This window comes from Netta rufina (genome assembly GCF_964035555.1).
Source record: "Netta rufina genome assembly, chromosome: 9".
Taxonomy (NCBI): domain Eukaryota; kingdom Metazoa; phylum Chordata; class Aves; order Anseriformes; family Anatidae; genus Netta; species Netta rufina.
In genome coordinates, this window is record NC_140132.1 from 5,025,478 (window position 1) to 5,046,061 (window position 20,584).

At 39.8% G+C, this 20,584-nt stretch overlaps 1 protein-coding gene across 2 annotated transcripts in view; it reads left to right on the plus strand.

Annotated features, from left to right (window-relative positions):
* The window catches only part of DOCK10 (dedicator of cytokinesis 10), a gene marked incomplete at its 5' end in the record, with an annotated part of 150,264 nt that overhangs the window by 122,688 nt on the left and 6,992 nt on the right, over positions 1-20,584 (plus strand). For both annotated transcript variants that reach the window (XM_084291885.1, XM_084291886.1), the window contains 14 exons: positions 180-227; positions 899-1,000; positions 3,202-3,330; positions 4,966-5,074; positions 5,754-5,891; positions 7,550-7,732; positions 8,468-8,578; positions 9,059-9,274; positions 9,994-10,051; positions 10,383-10,481; positions 11,922-12,028; positions 12,481-12,603; positions 13,589-13,702; positions 19,994-20,140. In XM_084291885.1, the coding sequence (XP_084148011.1) occupies positions 180-227; positions 899-1,000; positions 3,202-3,330; positions 4,966-5,074; positions 5,754-5,891; positions 7,550-7,732; positions 8,468-8,578; positions 9,059-9,274; positions 9,994-10,051; positions 10,383-10,481; positions 11,922-12,028; positions 12,481-12,603; positions 13,589-13,702; positions 19,994-20,140 (1,684 nt within the window). The remainder of the gene's footprint in view (positions 1-179; positions 228-898; positions 1,001-3,201; positions 3,331-4,965; positions 5,075-5,753; positions 5,892-7,549; positions 7,733-8,467; positions 8,579-9,058; positions 9,275-9,993; positions 10,052-10,382; positions 10,482-11,921; positions 12,029-12,480; positions 12,604-13,588; positions 13,703-19,993; positions 20,141-20,584) is intronic.

The following is a 20,584-nucleotide window of genomic DNA, read 5'->3' on the forward strand; positions in this document are numbered from 1 at the left end:
TTGTAACAAGATATTATTAATGAAACCAATATCCTTCAATATGTTGGCCATTTCCATGAACAAGGGCCTTAATGCTTTGGGTTTTCCTCCCAGAAGAGATATTCATAGTAGCATGTCATAGTATTTTACGTATTTAGGGAATCATTAATAGATGTAAAATGTGCTGTTTTATCTTTCAGGGTTTGTCTTCAAAATTTCAGGTATCTAGGAAAACGCAATATTGTAAGGTAATTCTTTAGTTATAGTCTATGTTGTAATATTTAAATATCATTGCACTATATTAGACTATGTTACAGTATTTAAATATTACTGTCTCTGTTAGACCTAAATATTTATCTTTGTTTTCTTCTGAAAACATTGGTCTGACATACTGAAACTGATGTATGCTACTTTTTTTCTTTAATGCAGTCTTATCATGATGTTCTAGACATGAAAGTGCATTCCTGGTGTAAAAGATGAATTGTTTGTGAGGATAACCACTGTTGCATTTGTAACCCATAGTACTGGACCATTCCTTGATTTTATTTCAGCATATATCAAATAAAGGAACTTGAACACTGTATTTTTGTTCTATATAATGGAGCAAATGGTTTTAATGGGAATTGATAAATGTTCCACAGCAATCAAAAAAAAAAAATCTGTGCACTTGCTGAAAAGGCATGAGATCATTTTCCAGCTGTGTAGTGTTAAAGGCACACTTTGTCTGAGTCAGTGTTTCATTTTTAATTTAATGCTAGTACTGAAAACTTATACTCTGTCATACAGTGAAAAAATGAAAGGTCACCAGATAAACCAGTTAATGCTGTCGCAGGTTTTGTCAGGCCTTATTAGTTCTTTAGACGCATGACAAAATCAATGTCGTGTTCCTAACAGATTAACAGTTATTTTCTTTTAACAGGAAAATTGCTGCTGCTTTTAAGTTTGTTCAGGCCACCCAGAATAATGGCACCCTCAAAGGTTCAAACTCCTCTGGCCAGACATCAGGTCTGCTCTCGCAATGGTAATGACACATCCTATTATTAACTGCTATGAAATCACAGCCTTTGTTGTCATCCTGCAGCCATCCTACCCTGTTACAGTGTTAATTGTAGAGGAGTTAACACAGCCTGTAACTCCTTTCAGAGCCCCCGAAGCTGTAAACCATAAAAGACTTGAGCCCCTTCAACTTCAGTTGGACTTACAAGCTTTAAAATATGATGTTTAGAAGAATACTTAGTTACTGTCAATATATTGTCAAGTATTGCCAGAAACGTTAGCTGTTGTTTTCAGCTCAGATGTCTATCTGAAACATAAGTCGCGTTTCTCCCAAAACTAAATGAAGTCATATGTTTGCATTCTTACTGCTTTAGGGATGAATTTCTATGGCTGAGGTCACAGTATCAGGGTTTACTTTTCTCCTGATAACCCGGGGTGACAGAGTGGGAACTATCTAGCAACACAATGTCAAAGGAGTAGGTGTGCTTGAGCCCTGTCTTTTTACTTCCATTTGGCTATGTGTAAAATAGTCCTGTACTGCTGCCTCCGTGTTGCCAGTTCCAGAATTGTTCTTTTATTTCTTTCATTTTCCTCTTTCTAGTCTAGAGATTGCAAGATTTAATCATTCTCATGGATGGCATGGTAATAAACTGCAAGTGCAGCAAAGCTTTAATAATCTTTTTGACCCTTTTATGGAATAGTGTGAACTTTTTCATAGTTAATAATGTAAAACTCAAGAGAGTAGGTGAACTTCTGACTCCGTGCAGCTTGTGGTTGTTTCAAAGAGCATGCTGAGACAGTTCCCCTTCCTCATATGTTTGGATCGTTGACTTTCCTCATTTATGTGTAGCTCAAGTTTGCACGCTATAATAAGCATGTACCTTGGAGTGGAACAGTTAGTACACAGGAGGGAAAGAGGATGCCTTCCCTGCCATACTTCTTTCTTTGTTCCTGCATCGTGCAGTTTTCAAGAAAAAGCACTGATATCATTATCCCATCCGGACCTGGCAAGCAGCCTGTAGGAGACTGTTGTTTTGTTGCACATTTGCAGATGAATCAGCATGGTGGCAATCCAGAAACTGAAGTCATATTTCTGATGTTTCCAAGGCCTTCACAATTTACCCCCTCACAGATTTGTTGTCTGCATGGTTATTTGTTTGGCCTGCTGTAATACAGAACGTTCTTTGATGATGCATTATAAGATGAACTATGGCTGGTGATCAGCTCTACACTTAGGTATTTGCATTTGCTGAATGCCAGTGTGTCAACATCTTCAGAAAGAATCACACCTTCCCTACCAAAAGGGGTGTGGGGGAGAGAATAAAACAGTAACCTCAGTATCAAAATTCCACATGTTCCCAATCCACTAGTTCGCTAGTGTAGCAACCCAAATCTTTCCACTGACTCATAATGGAAGACTATGTCACATCGATTGGCAAATGTCTGGACATCAATTTCATACCTGAGATGGGAGCTTTCTTTTTAAATGTAAAATCTAATTATTATTTTTTGTAAGAATAAACAACAAATACAAGAGGTTTTAGTTGGGTGCAGGAAGCAATTCTTTTCAAAAACATTTTAAAATTAAATGTAACTTCTTAAAAGCACATAAAAATAAATAAATAAAAGTATTTTAATATTTAAATAAGCGACTTGAATTATGAGTGATGTTGAGTCTTGCCGAATTCTGCAGTGGTTACAAATTCAAAATACTTTTTGCAAATTATGATAAGTTTCTCATGATAAATGAAATACTTCATACTGTTTGTCAGCATCAAAAGGTTAAAAGAACACACACATACAAACATCTGCACACACAGTTTTTACTGTCACTGCCAGTCTCATTATTTTTCCCCCTCATAAATGCTGCCAGCTGTATTAATTCTTTCACAAGTAGGGTGTATTTCTCCTGTGTTCTTTTTTAACTGAACTAACCTCAATTTCTCTTCACCCAAAAGCAGTTTGCAAAGCATCAGCCAGCTATTTAAGCTGATGTTGTGTTTTTTCCAGTGCTCAGTAAGTTTCATCTCCTGTGATTTCAAGAAATCACAGCACATCTGTTTTGTCCACATTACTGACTTTGTTTCTCTGAAAAAAATTGCATCACTTTGTTTTATTTAACCTTTGAGAAGTACTGCAGAAAGCTCTAACTGACATGGGAAAATTCTTTATAGGCATGGTAGTTTATTCTTTGTGTCTGTTTTTAATTGTACCTTTGAATTTCAGGATGCATTCTACTTCTAGTCATGATGGCCACAAACATCACAGATCTCAGACATTACCAATAATCCGTGGCAAAAATGCACTTTCTAACCCGAAACTCTTGCAGATGATAGACAGCAGCACTGCAAGTAAGTACTGAAAAATGTATTTAATTCCCACTTGAATTCTGTGGGGTTTAGATCAGGCTCTATACAATTAAATCAGTTTTCATGACTGTCAATGAAAGATAGCCAGAAGAGAAGTATAGAGCTGCTGACTTTACTCTTTTTTCAGGACAGTAAGAAATCTGAGCTTAAAAATTTGGTCAAAATTCATATAAAAACCAGAATGAATTACAATAACCTGATGTATTTAAAAAGCCTTAATGGCGAGTAATCTTGCCCTTCCCAACCCTAGCATCTCTTTTGTCTGTGGTTATATACCTTGTACAATCAGATGTACGCTGGCTGAAATATTACATTTATATTAAGCAATAAAAGTGACCTTTTCATGACACAAAGTCATTTTCCCTTTGGACTGTTTCAGAACTCGGTAGTTTTTAGCAACCTTTAATAAGATAGTCTGTACTCTGAAATAAAGGGTACAATCACATAGTTGAAAGTTTGTGGTCCTTTTAGGGAATTGTAAGGAAGTAAATCTCAGTAGCTGATGTGATTTATACTCACCATGTTGCAGTGCAAATGAAGCACTATACCCATCATCCCTATGAAACAACTTGGTAGAGCTATTGCAAATTGGGTTTAATTTGTACCAAAAATTAGTGTACTGGAATTTACATGATGTCAAGGTTTGCAGACAAGGTCTTCTGTGATGCTTTTATCTACAAGTCTTATATTATTATTGTCTGTAGATAATGATACCTGTAATATTGTTGTCTCTCTACCATATAAAAATCTCTAATGCTTAAATGGCAGTTTTCCACTGTATCTAAAAATGAAAGACAGATGCTCTGCTCTTGCCCCATATGCTGAGGGACACTACCAGAGAGTCAAGAAAGCCAAATTTATGTAGGGTGATGATGTCCTTCATTAGATCATCCTGTCTGTCCAATTAACAATAATGTTGCTGGAGGCACTAGTCTCCTTGAAAGCTTGTCCACTCAAGCTTTCAAGGAGACTAGTGCCTCCAGCAACATTATTGTTAATGACTCTTTAATCAAAAGAGAAAATGATCCCAAGTTACCTTTGAAAAGTTGATAAGCTGAAAGTTCCTAATAGAGAAACACTATGAAACTCTCCTGAGTTTATCCAGAGATAATCTATTTGTCTTTGTCTTTGCCTTCTGAGGAAGCATTATACCCATAAATGACTAATCAGAATAACATCTGCAACCACAACCCAATTCACCAGTCTGACCCTTGCCCATTCTGGAAGATTCAGTATATTTTTAGAGGTGTCATCCTAAGACACACAAGCATTGGTATTCTGGCTGACAAAATGTGGCCAGTATGTTTTTGTGGTACCTAAGAGTTTCCACTAGAGGCTGAAATTATGATATCAAAGCCATCTTATCCCACTTTCCAATTAGGTTCCTTTCATCCTTTGAGGCCCAACAGAACCAATGAAAGAATATGCTCTGAGAAAAGTAGAGTCAAATACACTAACTACCCCTCCCAGGAGCACTTTTCTTCAAATACCCTTTCATTTAATGTACAGTTAGGACACTATCTCTACTGCACGGAGATTGGATGACCTGATTGCAAAATTACCTTATCTTTAATGATACTCAAAAGACTACTTGTAACATTGCTTCATATGTTGTAGGCAGCTCCAGTGAAACGGATATTGTACAGTTTGTAGACACAGAGGCAAACATTGCCACAGAAGTTTCCCTCACAATTCTTGACCTGTTGTGTCTTTACACTCTGAACCACCAGGTATGTTTTGCTGCTGCATTTTCTGTTTGAAATGGTGCCATGTGAGATATGTGGTGGAGGGAGGGCTTAGGGGATCAGGCACACAGAAAACTCAAAGTGCTTGGGACAGTAAGATAGGGAAATAAGATATCAGTCCTGTGTGGAGGTATTTCATGAAGTAATTTCATCATATCCAAATTGAATAGGAAAACGTGGAAGAAAAGCATCCTACATATCCAGGTGAATATATAGCCCTGCTGTGCATTATAGGGTTGCACGACTACTGCTGTCACCTCTTCTTAATCATGTTCATACTTCTTCAAGTTGGCAGCTAGATGCTCTCTCTCTTTAAAAACTGTTCTGTTAATGTCAGCCCTGATGAAATGCTAAAGGTCTCACAACTACAAAAGAGCAGACAGCTCCTTTTAGATTTAGTGGGTAGCTTTGGCACCCCTAACTCTTAAATCTGGTGAATACCATCAACGAGTTAGCAGTACAGGCGCAAGTGTTACCCTTAGAAAACTGCAAGTAAAAAGAGGCTGCAGCAAGCTGGGACTGACTGCCTCATCCCCAGAGATTACAGGGCAGTTGCTGATAAAAGCATCTCCCTAGGAACACTTTGATGCAAAGTCCAGCAGCTCATCTTCTGTTTATTTGCTTTAATAACCAGCATGTCCTGTCTTGTTTGTGGACTTTTCAGAGGCAGCTCCAGCAATCTGATTGCCAGAACGCATTGATGAAGAAAGTCTTTGACACACACATGCTCTTTTTGCAAATCAACCAGTCAGCAGCAGCTCTGAAGCATGTCTTTGCTGCCCTACGGCTGTTTGTAGGCAAGGTAACTATGGTTTTATTCTGTTAGTCTAATCTATTAACATGTTACAGCAAGTGCAACTCGAGGACAGTTGGGTACTTTGACAGAATTCTCACCTTAACACTCTTAATGCTCATTCCTAAATATCTTATTTGTTGCTGATTTAAAAAAAAAATAGATCTGTTTTTGGAAAAATAAAATATTAGAGCTCTTCATGAAAGCAAAACTTGTAAAATAAATCAATAAATGAAAGCCAACTGTGTGGTGTCTAGCTGTGTCATGGCCCTCCTGCCTTTTGTTTTTTTCACCTGTGGAAGAAAGCTTGAAACACTAGAGGTCCGTGGTCCTTATGGCAGATACCTGAGTTGCAGAACCCAGTGGTGAATGGTTGCAGCCATCCCCAGAGGAGCTAGCAGGAGAGTACTCTGTACACTTTACCAAAAGGTCACCTCAAATAGTTCATTTTTACAAATATGTAATTTTCATCATCAAAGAGATATTTTGGACAAAACATACTCATCAAACTGCTTATTTGCTTGCATCACACACATATAAATAGTCATGGGCAATTAGATGCCTTGTGCCTAGCACAAAGGCTGCCAAATTTCCAAGTTGTAGACTTAAATGATATCTTCTTAAAAATAACCAGAACATATCACACAGGTAACAATTGCAATGGGGAAGTGAGAATTAGCAATGTTGGCCTGGTCTCTCAGATGCTTCTATGAAGCACAACAGTGTTGATAAGTTTAAACCATGTGGTCTCCTTCTCTGACAGCTGTTATCACAGGGGAAAAGAGGAGGAAATCATGCTTCTCCCAGTAACATAGCCTGGGGGCATGGGGGAAGTACAAAGTAAACCAGCCACAGACAGCTTTAAATTACATACCAGACAGTCAAGATTGGAGGAAGTATATGCAACAGGGAGGATGAATACATATCTAGGATTGTCCTTTTCATTCATCCTCTAGCTCTCAGGATTAAATTCTCCTGTCATAGTTCTCTGGAAGCAGAGATTGTTTTGTTTTGTTTTTCCCTGTGGCAGGACTGGGAGATCTTCCACCACTCATTGGTTCTTCCTCTATTGTATTCACCCTATTGATAAATAGCATGTATGGTTTATAGAGCCATCCTTCATTCTCTGCTGTCTCCTGCTGTTCAGACTCTTGACTGCTGAAGTTCACTGACTGCTGCTCAGAGTATTTTCTTTCTCCTGAGTAGCTTTTATAGTAGTGCAGACCAAACCCCACCACACATCCCCCAGCCTTTTCCTGTTTAGCTCTTCTGCATTCTTCACAGATAGGCTGCTCTGCTTTTATTCTTGCTGTGTACCAGCTGCTGTCTGGACTTCCTGGAGGTCAGTTTGATTGATGCATTGCATATGGTGTTTGTATGAAAACATGTGTGCAGATTTTACTTGATCTTACTTTGTGCATGGGATTATGTTTAGCCGGTGGTTAATTTCTTCACTAAACCCCAGTGTAAATGAGCATATGAAAGACAGTTGTTTTTTTACTTAAAGTGTGACAGAAAAGCACTGTTGACTCAAAATAACTGTAATATGCTCATTATATATATATTAATATATCAATTATATATATATTAATATATAATGCTATTATATTAATACATAATATATAATATTACTGAGAGTACATATCCACACTTTTTTTTCCCAATAGTTCCCATCAGCATTCTTCCAAGGACAAGCAGATCTCTGTGGTTCCCTCTGCTATGAAATCTTGAAGTGTTGTAACCATAGGTCACGTTCAACTCAGACAGAGGCATCTGCTCTTCTTTATTTTTTCATGAGAAAGAACTTTGAATTTAATAAGCAGAAATCAATAGTCAGATCGCATCTACAGGTGAGTGAAGTGTAAAATCATCAGTATTTACCTGATGTACACTGTTTTGTTGTTTTTACTATTATTATTCTGCATCATAGCAAAACAGTTCATTTGAATAGATCAGCCAGTTCTCTGTGGCAGTTTGATTTTTCTGCCAAGTCTGAAGACATTGGGCTGGATCCTCTGCTGTTCTTGGACAGTTCGGCTCTGTTCCAAGGAGAGACAGCAGCTGTGAACCTAGCCACACAGCCAAGTAAATCAGATATGTAGCTATTCTTGATTCATATGCATTGCTTACAGCAGTAGCACTGTAGCTGAAGTAGCAAACCAGAATCTGATAGGAACAGAAACATGAAGCCCAGTAACAATGCACTTATATTGCAAAATTTGAGAAATTACAGACATTGGAGATTACTTGCAATCCTTGCATCCAGGGAGTGTAGTGATAGGACAAGGGGCAGTGGTATTAAACTAAAAGAGGGTAGACTTAGATTAGACATAAGGAAGAAATTCATCTCTGTGAGGGTAGTGAGGCACTGGAACAGGTTGCCTGGAGAAGTTGTGGATGCCCCATCCCTGGAAGTGTTCAAGGCCAGGCTGGAGGTATAAAATTGCATCTCTGCTAGCCTGATACATCAAGTTACATTACTGGGATTAAAAACTATTTTGAAACTTTGATTTTCTTTGCTAATTGCACCCTGTTCCTTTTTTTTTTTTTTTTTTTTTTTTCTTTTTTACTCTCTACTTGTACAGCTCATCAAAGCAGTGAGTCAGCTGATAGCAGATGCAGGGATTGGTGGATCCAGGTTTCAACATTCACTTGCAATTATAAATAATTTTGCTAATGGAGACAAGCAGATGAAAGTAAGAAATATTTTTTTATTAATCACTACTTCTTTCAAAAGGTCAGCAATGTCACAGGAGCAAGTGTTTCTATTAATAAAATTGCTGACTTTTATTAGACACTGACTTATGCATCCATAGCATGCCTTTTTGAGGCAACCAGACAGTCATGAACATGTTTATGACTCAGAAACGTAATAATTTACAATTAAATTCTAAAGATTTTTAAGATACCATGCATTGTGGCTGATGAAACACTATTGCAATTAACAATGTTTAGTCTACAAACTGTCATTTTTACCTGTTCAGTAAATGTGTAGCAAAAACACACACAGCAGTGTAAAATGTGTATATACTGTTGAACTGTAAATCCTTTTCAAAACCAACTGAACTTGGGGGAGGGGGAGAAGATCCTCCACAAGCAGAACATGAGCTCATTCAGGGGTGCTGCATGTGGTTCTCTGGATGGTCGTAGTGATGTATTGCTTATCTTTCCCAAAGAACGTTAATTTCCCAGCAGAGGTGAAGGATCTGACCAAACGCATCAGAACAGTTTTGATGGCTACAGCTCAGATGAAGGAACATGAGAAAGACCCTGAGATGCTTGTGGATCTGCAGTACAGCCTAGCAAACTCATATGCCAGCACACCTGAATTGCGTAGGACCTGGCTTGAAAGCATGGCCAAGATTCACGCAAGAAATGGAGATTTATCAGAGGTAACAAATGCATTTATCACTAGGCTGAGATATTTTGATAAAAAGGGCTGTGGAAGACAGATAACAGCAATGATTTAAGAGATATACAGTGTCTATCCTATACTTGAACTTAAAGTCAGGTTTGAACTGTGCCTAGAGATGTGATGTGATTATTATTCCAGTTTGCCTAACTGTAACAGTGCCTGATATGTGCTTGACCAAGACTTAGAAATGTCTGAGAGGGAAGCTGTGGTCAGTATCGCATTAGCATCTCAACTGCTTAACCCTAACAGGCGTAGTAGCTGTAGTGTAGGCGAGGTTATAAACAGTGCTTAATTTACATACAGGGTATTTTGTCTTTTTTTCCCCCCATACAGCATAGAAGAGGAGTTTGCCCTATGCCATGTCCCTTTCGTCAAAAGCTAAATGGGTGATGGGAAGCTCCAGCGCATAGCCCAGCAATCTTATTTACAAAGTGATGTGTTAGTTTGTTCTCTTGAGCAAAATTCCTGATGTCCTCATTTAACTCTTAATCTGTGCTTTTATCTGAGACATCCAGTGAAATTAATTAGGAGAGGTTTCATCATTTAATACCTTATTTTCACAAATTGTTACGTTAGTTTTCTTTCCTTTTCTGCAGTATGACTTGACAGTGATTCAAATATGTGCTCTTTATCACGTACATGCTAAGTCATATAGTCTGCTTTAATGTATATATGTATTTTGGTCTCTTGTTGCAGGCTGCTATGTGCTATATCCATATCGCTGCTCTCATTGCAGAGTACCTAAAAAGAAAGGGTAAGATCAACATATTCAAACCTAACCATGTATCTATAAATGATATTGTTGAAAATAATTTTTGGTTGTCCTTCTTTCCTTACTTATAAAAAGAAGTATTCTTAAAGCTACTTGAATTCTACCCAAAGATCTTATTTTTAAAACACATCATAAATACTAGTCTTAGCAGTAGAACAGTGACTGTGTGTGTTTTGTGTAAAGAGGGTTAATTAAATGTTTATTAAGCTAGTGCTAAAAGGGAATGCTTCACTTGTTAATGTGTCATTATTAAATATGCATGTATTAACACATACCAGTAGCAGTGTACTAATACCATCTTACGCTATCATAGGTTACTGGAAAATGGAAAAGATTTGTACCTCACGTATGCTCCTGGAGGATGGTCAAGTCTGTGATAGTAATGTGTTACTAACAACTCACACTGGAGGAAGTGAGTGCTCTAACCGTGCCTGTTTATGGGTCAGATAACATGGCTAGGGAATCCAATTACCGTTCTTCAATTGATCTGGAAAAATACCTACCAAAGTGAGAATACTTATAGTGCATGTTGATGGCTGTAATAGCAAGCAAGTAATATCAGAAACATTGTGTGTTACTTTCCTGATGCTCTTTGGCTGGTTTGATGTCTCTGGTTAAAGGTTCTTTCAGGGACAGAGCACTCTGCTCTTCATTGTGAACAGAAATCCCTCTCAGGTCAACTGGTGTTTAGCACACAAATCCACATTCAATTCCCTTGACTGTCCAAAGCTGGGGGACAAGGGCAGAATTAATATCAGGTTATCCATATGTAACTTAGTATAAAGGGGTTTTTAATCTGTGATGCTTATTAGAGAAATAAAGTGCAGGCTTATGTTTTTGAAATGCTTCCATGCCAATGGTTATTTAGTTTATGAAATGTGTATTTCCAAGTAATTCTCAGCTTGAGATATTTTAGCAGTGTTCATAAATAGTAATTTCTAGGGATAAGAGCAAGTACATGGGGAAGATGAAACAGTTTTGGAAAGACCGTGGTTCTCTGATAACTTTCAAGTGTGTGGGGGTGAGACAAAAAAAAAAAAAAAAAAAAAAAAGTCCTTTCAGAAGGGGGCTTTCTGTAAACAGCAGTATTTCAGGGACAGTTCACTTGTATGCTTTGTATAAATAACAGATCACAGTAGGTGGAATGAAGAACTTGAGTCATTTTAAACCTACACATTAGTAAAAAGTTGCTCAGAACTCCTCCCAAACTTGACAGAGGCGGAGGAGCTGCCTCAGCAACTTGCACCACCTCAGCTGTCTCCAAGAGAATTCCTCAAGCAGGACAGTGATGGCTCTGCTGAACCTGGGCAGGGTAAGGAGTGCTGCTGCCATGGTATCCTCGAGCCCAGCAGAGGTGCAGCATGCTCTAGAGCAGCCATCTCCATCATCCTGTGGAAACTCTGCCCCCTGCTTAGGAAATGTGGTGTGTGGAACAAGTGCTGAGCCCCAGCATGCGGTGTTCAGTGCCTGGAGGTCAGGTCACCAGCTGCAGCGTTGGTTTCATGAGTAAAAGTTGTCTCGCCTCCATCTACAATGGTAATTCCTGTATAGTGGAGTGTGGCACATGTAGCTTTACTGCCAGCACTGTACATCTAAGGAATTGAAATGCCAAAATGAGAAATAAGATTGCATCAGGAAAGTGTTGCAGTTGCCCTTTGCTTGGACAAATGGATTTATATCATAGAGAAAATGCAGAACATCCTCATAAATTCAGTCAGTTCCATTTGTGCTTCTCATCACTTGGGCTAACCCAGTCAAATGAAATCAGCTTTGTATCGATGACATCCAATAACTTTTTAAAGTGCATGGTAATTCAGTCACTAATTGACGTTGTTATGAATTGTACTTCAAGGTTTATTTTCCATGGGATGGCCTGCTTTTCTAAGCATTACCCCCAACATTAAAGAAGAAGGTGCTATGAAGGAAGATTCTGGGATGCAAGATACTCCCTATAATGAGGTCAGCAGCATTAACATTTATATACTTGTTCTAAATTTACAGAGAGTAGTATTGCTAATGGATTCCTGTGTATGTTAAAACAAATTATAATGTGAGTGCGCTCCACCCAACATTAAAAGGCATGCAGCTTTTGAGTGAAATGCCATAGCTGTTTTACTAAATAGGGGGGATGTGTGTTTAGGTAACCAGAACATTAAATACTAGAGTTGGAGCCCACAAAGCCATCCTGTTCTTCTAAATGAGATGTCAAGTATTTTCATGTTACCGTTATTTCCATTTTGTATTTGAAGTGCTATGTGACCAATTGTCATGTAAATATCGTGTGATCGAACTAAACTTTAGTATAGAAGATACAGAATAAAAATAAAACAGTGGGTAGGTACTCTTCTTGTATAATTGTTAACAAAGCTCTGTCAGCTATCAATTAACCCACCGTATTTGCTGAATTGCAGAACATTCTGGTGGAGCAGCTGGAGTTGTGTGTTGAATACCTGTGGAAGTCTGAGAGATATGAGCTCATTGCAGAGGTTAACAAGCCTATCATTGCTGTTTTTGAGAAGCAGAGGGACTTTAAAGTACGTTCTTTTTTTTTTTTATTTAAATTGTCTTAAGCCAACTGTAACGATCAATATTTTTTTAAATTAAAGTGCTTTCTTTAAAAGGAATGTTTTGTTCTTCCTGTCTGTAATTTCTGCTTTTAATGCTTTGTTCTATGAGTAAACAAAAAACTTTGGTATCCTATCTTCCTCTTTTCAGCATCAATACAACCATAAATGAACAATTTTTTTTTTCAAAAAAGAATCAACCTCTAAAGGTCATCAAAACCACAGCAACAGCTTTCTAGCCATATCTCACTGAGAGACTTTTAGTTATGTCCAGAACTACATGTCTCTGTGGAGAAATCTCTCTGTTAACCAATTAATGTGATTTTTTGCATGCATTTTTAAAACCAAGAGCACATTTGCGTTGTATTTAAGTTCAGAAACAGCTGATAAATTATTGTGATCTCTTCACAACTCCAGGGTTCCTTCATTTCTTATTTTCTTTCTACATTTAACACATAATGGATAGCCTGATGTTAATCTCATTTGCTGATTTTCTGGTTTTTAACTTAGAAGTAAAGAAATAGGTTTAGGCTGTACACTGAAGAAGCAGGTTCTCAAATTTAAACTTAGTTGATCCCTCTGTATTCTATCACAAGAAAGTCCTTTTTAGTGGTGGGTGTGGGTAGCACATCTCTGCATAGGGGTAGGAGCTGACAGGAGTTGTTGGCACCGTGCCCTCGCCTGCACGTAGGGCACGCTTTCTCTGACTGCTTAAGAGGTCCCTATCACTGCTCATTTGAGGAATGCTGTGTGACCCCGTACACAAAGTCCCTTCTGCTATAAAATTATCTGAAGATCTCAGAAATCTTGAGATAAGCCATTCCCTCAGTGTGTACAGCCATCTTTGCAAAGGTTTGGGTTTCTGATTAAGGCAAGCCATGCTCGTGCAGAGCCTCAGTGTCATTTCCCAAAGTTCCCTCTCACCTTCCCTCTCTCCTTCTGTCTCTTAACGTAGAGGCTGTCAGATTTGTACTATGACATCCACCGCTCATACCTGAAGGTTGCAGAAGTAGTGAACTCTGAGAAACGCCTGTTTGGGAGATACTACCGCGTTGCATTTTATGGGCAGGTAAGTTGCCTTGTGTTTTTTTGCTCTGACAGGTGCTTAGAGTTCAGCCAGGTTCTTCTGATCCTGATGTATTTCAGGAAAGCTAAAGCAGGGAAGCAGTTGACAGTGAGTCATGGGGTAAAAAGTGCATCATGGGTCAAATTCTAGGGAGGATTTTAGAGAAAAGAGAACACTTGGTTGCATCTGTGTAAACTGATGTGGGTTAGTGGTGGAATGGGGAACAGACATGTACATCAGCTTTAGTTCTTGACATCAGCAAGCAAAGCGGAGACAGAGGTAGGGCATGGTTTTTTTTTAAGAATAAAACTTAAGTGAAACCAGGTAAAGCATCTTCCATATATGGCCCTCTCTTCTAATAAAGTTTAAAATGAGCAGTATGCAGTAGATGGTTTGTTATGTTTCTTGCTGACTGACTTCTGCTTTCAGGCCACCTCTGATTCTGTGCAATATACTGTAGAGTAGTTTTATTCCCTCTGCTGTGCTTCAGCATCCTTAAAGCATTTTTTTGTGCTTTCTTCCACTACAAACGAGTGTAGCAATCCAGCATGTTCTTTTAAGATGTGTTTTTGTAGCAAGCATACAATTTCCTTTACTCTAAAATAAAAAGGTGTGTAAACAACAGATTGATGTGAATCATTCTGTTTGCTAATTGGATTTTAATGCAGAAATTTGCTCTTTTCTCCTTTTGGTCTTATTCAAGGCTGTGGTAAGTCTAGTTGCATGTTTTGTTTAATTCTTCTCACACGTCCTCCATCCTTCCCTGTACTGTTACTTAACATTAACTTTCCTGCGCTCCTGATTCTTTGGTTTGTGGCAGATGAAATAACGTTGTTCCATTCATCGTTGCATCCTGCAAACTAATTTGTGTTTGTTCGGCTACCCAAATTACAACGCTGTATCTGTCACCGTGTTGTGTGCACTGTGGGGCTCAATGCTGTCACCTCATCTCAGTGACGGTTTCTCTCTCAGCTTCACTGGGTGCAGGATTGGACCCTGTATTTCTCTGTTGAAAAACTCAGTGTCGCACTAATGCTGTTTGAATGCAAGGCTGTGTTTCTGGCCTGTGCAGCAGCTCCAGAGAGGAAGGCTGCTGCCAGTCTGCAGTCAGTGGCAGTGGTAATTGGAGCACCCTCAGCAGGGTGCAACCACAGGCCCAGTATTCCCCTCTAGGAGCAAGCAAATTGGGAGTCAGGGGCGAATGGTGAGTCCTGGCTCTTCCTGCAAATCAGCAAAGCTTGCCAAATGCAAGAAAGCAAGCTGCTCTAGCTGAGGAAGGGTAGAGTTTTCTGTATGCCCTTCCTCAAGATGGGGGGCAGTGGAGGGGGGAAATGGGACTCTCTGCTTCCAGCTTCTTGCCAGGGCTGTCCCTGAGACAGTGCAGGTACATGCTGTTTCTCCCCAGAGGCCAAGTCTGTGGCTTAAAGCTGCCTGCGAGTGGGTAACTGAGCTGCAGCAGTTCTGCTCAACTGGGTTAAAATCTGTTACAGCACAAAGACTCTTCAGCTGCCGGTGCCACAAGGGCAACTTCATTTAAACAGCTTTAGTGCTCTAAAGCATATGACTTTTTCATAGCTGTGTATTGCTCGGTTTATTCCCTGGTGCACATGAATACTGAGCTCTAAATGCAAGCAAGCACAGCTCCTTCATTTCCTTTTGCAGATGAGATTTTATGTGGTAGAAAGTGGGACTGCTCTGTATTGCTCCTTGCAGAGGCATAGTGACTAAAGCGTATGGCACAGTGCAAATAATTGAAGGTAGATAATTCCCATCAACATTACTGGTGCTTCATTTGCTGAGGATAATAGCACTGAATGTGCAGAGCTGATCAAGGAAGGCGTAGCAATACACAAAGCACCACATCAAGAGTTACAGATGAGCCTTGACCAGGGAGGGGAAGGAGAGAGAATCATGTGTTCCCACTTACTGTGCAATTTTCCATCCAGAAAGTTTCCTTTCTGGGTTTTGGCAAGTCCCTTTTCCCTTGTGCCGCTTGCTTCCACTTTGGCTGTGCAGGTGGAAAGGCATAGGGACTTGTGTTCCTTCTGCTGCCAAGAGTACCTGCAGGCCTCCACACTGAGAGCAGTTTCAGTGGCCAGTTCATTTGCATCATTACAAGTTATTCTCTTGTCTGCGTTGAAGGCAGACTGCACACTTGCTTCCAAAAGTTAATGGTTGCAGGTTTTACTAGTTACCAATATGAATCGCTCTGCTTAGGCCACTGCAAGGGAAATGCTACAGAAGGACACTTGATATGCAGGTATGGGATTCCTTCTCAGTCTTTTCCTGGAGAAAAGGAGGCTCAGGGGTGACCTTATTGCTCTTGACAGATACCTTAAAGGAGGCTGTAGCGAGGTGGGGGTTGGTCTGTTCTCCCACGTGCCTGGTGACAGGACGAGGGGGAATGGGCTTAAGTTGCGCCAGGGGAGTTTTAGGTTAGATGTTAGGAAGAACTTCTTTACTGAAAGGGTTGTGAGGCATTGGAATGGGCTGCCCAGGGAAGTGGTGGAGTCACCATCCCTGGAAGTCTTTAAAAGACATTTAGATGTAGAGCTTAGGGATATGGTTTAGTGGGGACTGTTAGCGTTAGGTCAGAGGTTGGACTCGATGATCTTGAGGTCTCTTCCAACCTAGAAATTCTGTGATTCTGTGATTATAGGCACATTGCTCTATTAAAAAAAAAAAAAAAAAAAAAAAAAAAAAAAAGTGGGTAGATATAAGTGTAAGCACACGTTTAAAAAAATGTGTTATTACATGTGCATCCATTAATAATTGTATCAATAAACATATGTTCTGCTTTGTGAACATTAAACATTGGTGTTTCTTAACTGTAACAAAACTACAGAGAAGTAATTAAATAAAATAATATTGCACATACTGTTTGTATTTTGCGGTGTCAGCAAGGTAGAATTTGGGGGGTTGGTTCTTAGTGGAAAAAGGAAATCTGCAGCTGTACTAGAATGTTCTAGAAATGGTTCTTCACACAGAGGCAGAGGTGGTGTTGGGTTACTACACTGCTTTAGGGACCCTCTGGAAGGACGAGTCGAATGAGCCTATTCCTTAGGCAGGATGTCACCAGCGAGCTTTATTTGCAGCTTCAGAGAGACGGGTTTCATGGCAGCTGCTGTTTCGGGCTGCGAACTGCTGCGGGCCTTTGGTGACAGCATCTCATTGCACCACCAAGTGGCCGCGCTTGCTATGGGCCAGGGACCGTGATTTTATTCACAGATGTGTTTTGAGAAGCCAAGATCTTTGTTGAATAATAATAATAATAATAATAATAATAATAATAATAATAATAATAATAATAATAATAATAATAATAATCAGCTGCTAAGTATGTTGAATAGCTGAAAACTTGTATTGTGCTGATAAGCAAAGAACATTTGAGACACGGCTCAGCACAGTGTTAGCTAAGGGCAGAGCTGAGGCTCTGTTCTCCCATCTGTGCACACTCTGGAAGCTGGAGGGCAGATTTTCACTGCGGTAGGGTGACTGCAGGTTTATGTCTGAAGATCACAGGGCGTGTTCCCTTTTCCAAATGTGATGAAACAGCTGGAATAGCTTCCTTACTGAAGAGTGCAACAAGCCCACTGTCTTCCTAGACACCCAACAGCAAAAGGATTCCTGTCTGGAGAGTTCCTGTCTGGAACTGCAGTAGTTTGGTGCTGCTACTAAGATGGGGCAGAATCACAATGTCCAGATCTGACAGTAGAACAGGATAATATGCAAAAAAAGGTTGAAGGCTAAGTCTCTGGTGCTCAGTCAGATGCGTTGTGGGGATGCTTTCCTCTCTCACTCTGGTAGGGGCATGCTTGCTGCGGTAGGGTTTGGACCATTAGCCAATTTTAGCCCACGTAAGCCAGCAATATCTTTTCCTACCGGCGTGCACCTGGCCTGCATAAAGGTCACCTTAGAAGAGGCAGAAGGCTTTCCCTCAGAATCCTGCTGTGGGAATGGCGCGTGCTTTTCCAGCAAAGGGCAGAGAAGACCCTCAGATTTACTGTGAGCTTCAAGGGCTGCGCCTGCGGCCGTACAAGGAGGAAGAAGGGCCCTTCCAGCGCTCCCACGCCGACAGTCCTGGGTCACAGCTTGACTCACGGCACATCAGAGCTTGGTGGAAACCAATAACCTACCGCCTGTGAAGCTGTTCTCCCTCCTGTTACGTTCAGCTGCTCCACTTAATGATTTTCATCTGTAAGGCTGCATTGTCCTTACAGTGCAAAAACAGCCAGTGTGAAAATAGTCTAGGGATATGCATTGATAATGTGACCACGGTTGCTTAATATTTCAAAATCCTTGAATTGGAGGATATTTGGCTCCTAAAAAGTATTTAATCTTGCTTTCAGTAGTCTTTGCCAGACATATAGCATATGGCAGACAGGAGTATTTATAGCTCACAATTAACTTCTGCTTGTCACTTGTCAGCTGAAATACTACAGGGAATATGTACTTAAATGATATCCCCTGCATTAGAGACAAGACTAAATCTGTTAGCTGTTTATTTGGGGGAGTGTTGCTTTTTTTTTAATTTCCCAAGCAAAGCTATTAACACAAATGTCATCCTAGTGTGCTATGTATGCAGCATCAGCACAGAGATTTGGCGTTTACATATAAACATTCTTGCAACGTGCAAACATACACAGAAACAGCATCGAGGATAAGAAGATAAGCTATATTTTAGCTTGCTCTGTGATTAATTTGGAAAACAGTTTTTGCTGTTGGTTTTGGTGTTTGCTTTGTTGTTTGTTAAAAGCACTGAATGGTAACAGAAAACAGATGTTTTTTGACAGAAGCAATCCTGAGCTGCGTGTTTGAGTATGGTTGCATTAAAGTAATGACTTTTTTTTTTAGCTATTTTCACATAACAGTCTTTCTTCAATGGAAACAAGATAAGAAACCAGGTTATGATCCTGCAGATTTTCTCAGTGGAATCAATAAAAAGTCAGTTGCCTGCCTAGCTCAGTAAATGTTTATAGGGTGTCAGCTTTTGAGCTCTAGATTTTTCTAATTACCTGTGTGGGTCTTCACAAGCCTATAGAGATTAATTGATAATATTGTTAAGAATGGCACAATGTTAGAAGGTCACGGTGAGACTAATTAAGATGCTATCAGACAAGCTGCCAGTGCTGCTATTATTAGTCACTTGTTTCTGGTAATGCCCACAGTGCTCTTGGCACTTGCCAAATTAACACAGATGATTTTCTTGCCCCTTGTCCTGACTGAAGGAGAAGCCACAGATGTACGTGTTTGTCAAGCCCTGCTAAAACAAAGCTCAGGGTTTTGTTCCTAAACAAACATCAAAAATTTCTAGCTGATTTGTCATAATTCTGTATATCTTTTTAAACACTTGCCTGGTCTATAATTTTAGCAACCAAAGTTTGGAATACACTTCAACATGGAAGGGCTGGATTTTTTTATTTTTTTTTTTTTTTTGGATGGATACCTGCCACAGATTTTGGCAGATCCCCTGACTTCATTCACTTGTGCTCTGCTAGTTTTCAACAGATCACAATTTGCTAAGGCATGTCGTAGAATTACCTGTCCAAGCTACATCACGTTAAGTGTAAAGGGCCTTGGGTCTGGCATCATTAATGCTGTCTTCCTTTTCCTCTCTATCCCTGCAGCTTCAGGAATCTTCCTCTGGGTCACTTTGCACTGAGGTGAAAGAAGGAGTGTCTGGGGACAGCTGCAGTATTTAACACTGCCAAATTTCATCAGTGGCATATGAAAACTTAGAAGGAGGGCTGGTGCTGCCTGTGGTGTTGGGATAAATCCAGTGCTTCCTAATGGGTCAGCTGCTGCTTTCTGCTCAGCTGGGAGAGCTGCTCCCCTAGCGTGTGATGTACTTGTTCATCTTGTAGCAGCTGTGTGTCTCACCTGCGTGTGATGTGATGCTGCTATTTTTCAGCATTTCTTCTGAAGTCTGCCAGGTTCTTGTTCAGTTCTTCAGCAGAACTTTTTCATTAAAGCTCTGACACATGTACCCAGTGCAATAAGTAAATGACCCTAACAAGATCGAGCTTTTTGGCAAAATTAAACAACTAGGTCTCCTACAGGAATAGATGTGTATGGGTTATTTCCTGGGTAACTTAGGAAACACCAAACCAGTATATGTGCAGACATCTAGGCATGTGTCTGCAAGGATGGAGAGAGGCAAGCCTTTACCTTAGGTGCTGGAAATGGCATACTGGAGGCTCCATACGGACAGCCCTGATGCCTGGTGTAAGCACCTCATTTAGGCTTTGCCTTGCCTGTTGCGTTCACTATACCCTTCCATTTCTTTCCAAACAGGGTTTTTTTGAAGAAGAGGAAGGAAAAGAATATATCTATAAAGAACCCAAATTAACTGGCTTGTCTGAGATATCTCAGAGGCTGCTCAAACTGTATGCGGACAAGTTTGGAATAGACAACGTGAAGATCATCCAGGATTCCAACAAGGTGAGAAAGATGTGATTCCTGCACACGGGGGAAAAGCGAGTGCACAGTTCGTGTTTTGTGAGCAGTATTTTGAATAAATGTGAACAGAGTGTGACTTAGTTTTGTAACCAAAAAAGACCCTAACCTGTGCACTGTGTGCAGTGCAACACAGTCAGTAGGAAGAGAGCAAGCATATGCCAGTGTGCACGCAGAGGACACTCAGATATTTACTGTAATGCAGAAGCAGGTTGTTTTCTCTCTCACTTATCTTTCATTCACTTTTGCCTTTGGCTATGTTCAAAAAGCCCACTGTTCTAACAGGCCTCTTAGTTTAAAATGTTTGTATTAATTTGTGGTCTGAAGATTGCATTTGGAAGTCTCACTTTTTCATCTGTATTGCCGTGATAGATAAAAACATCAGGAATATAATGGATACTTTGGAAGTTTGACACACTTAAATGAATT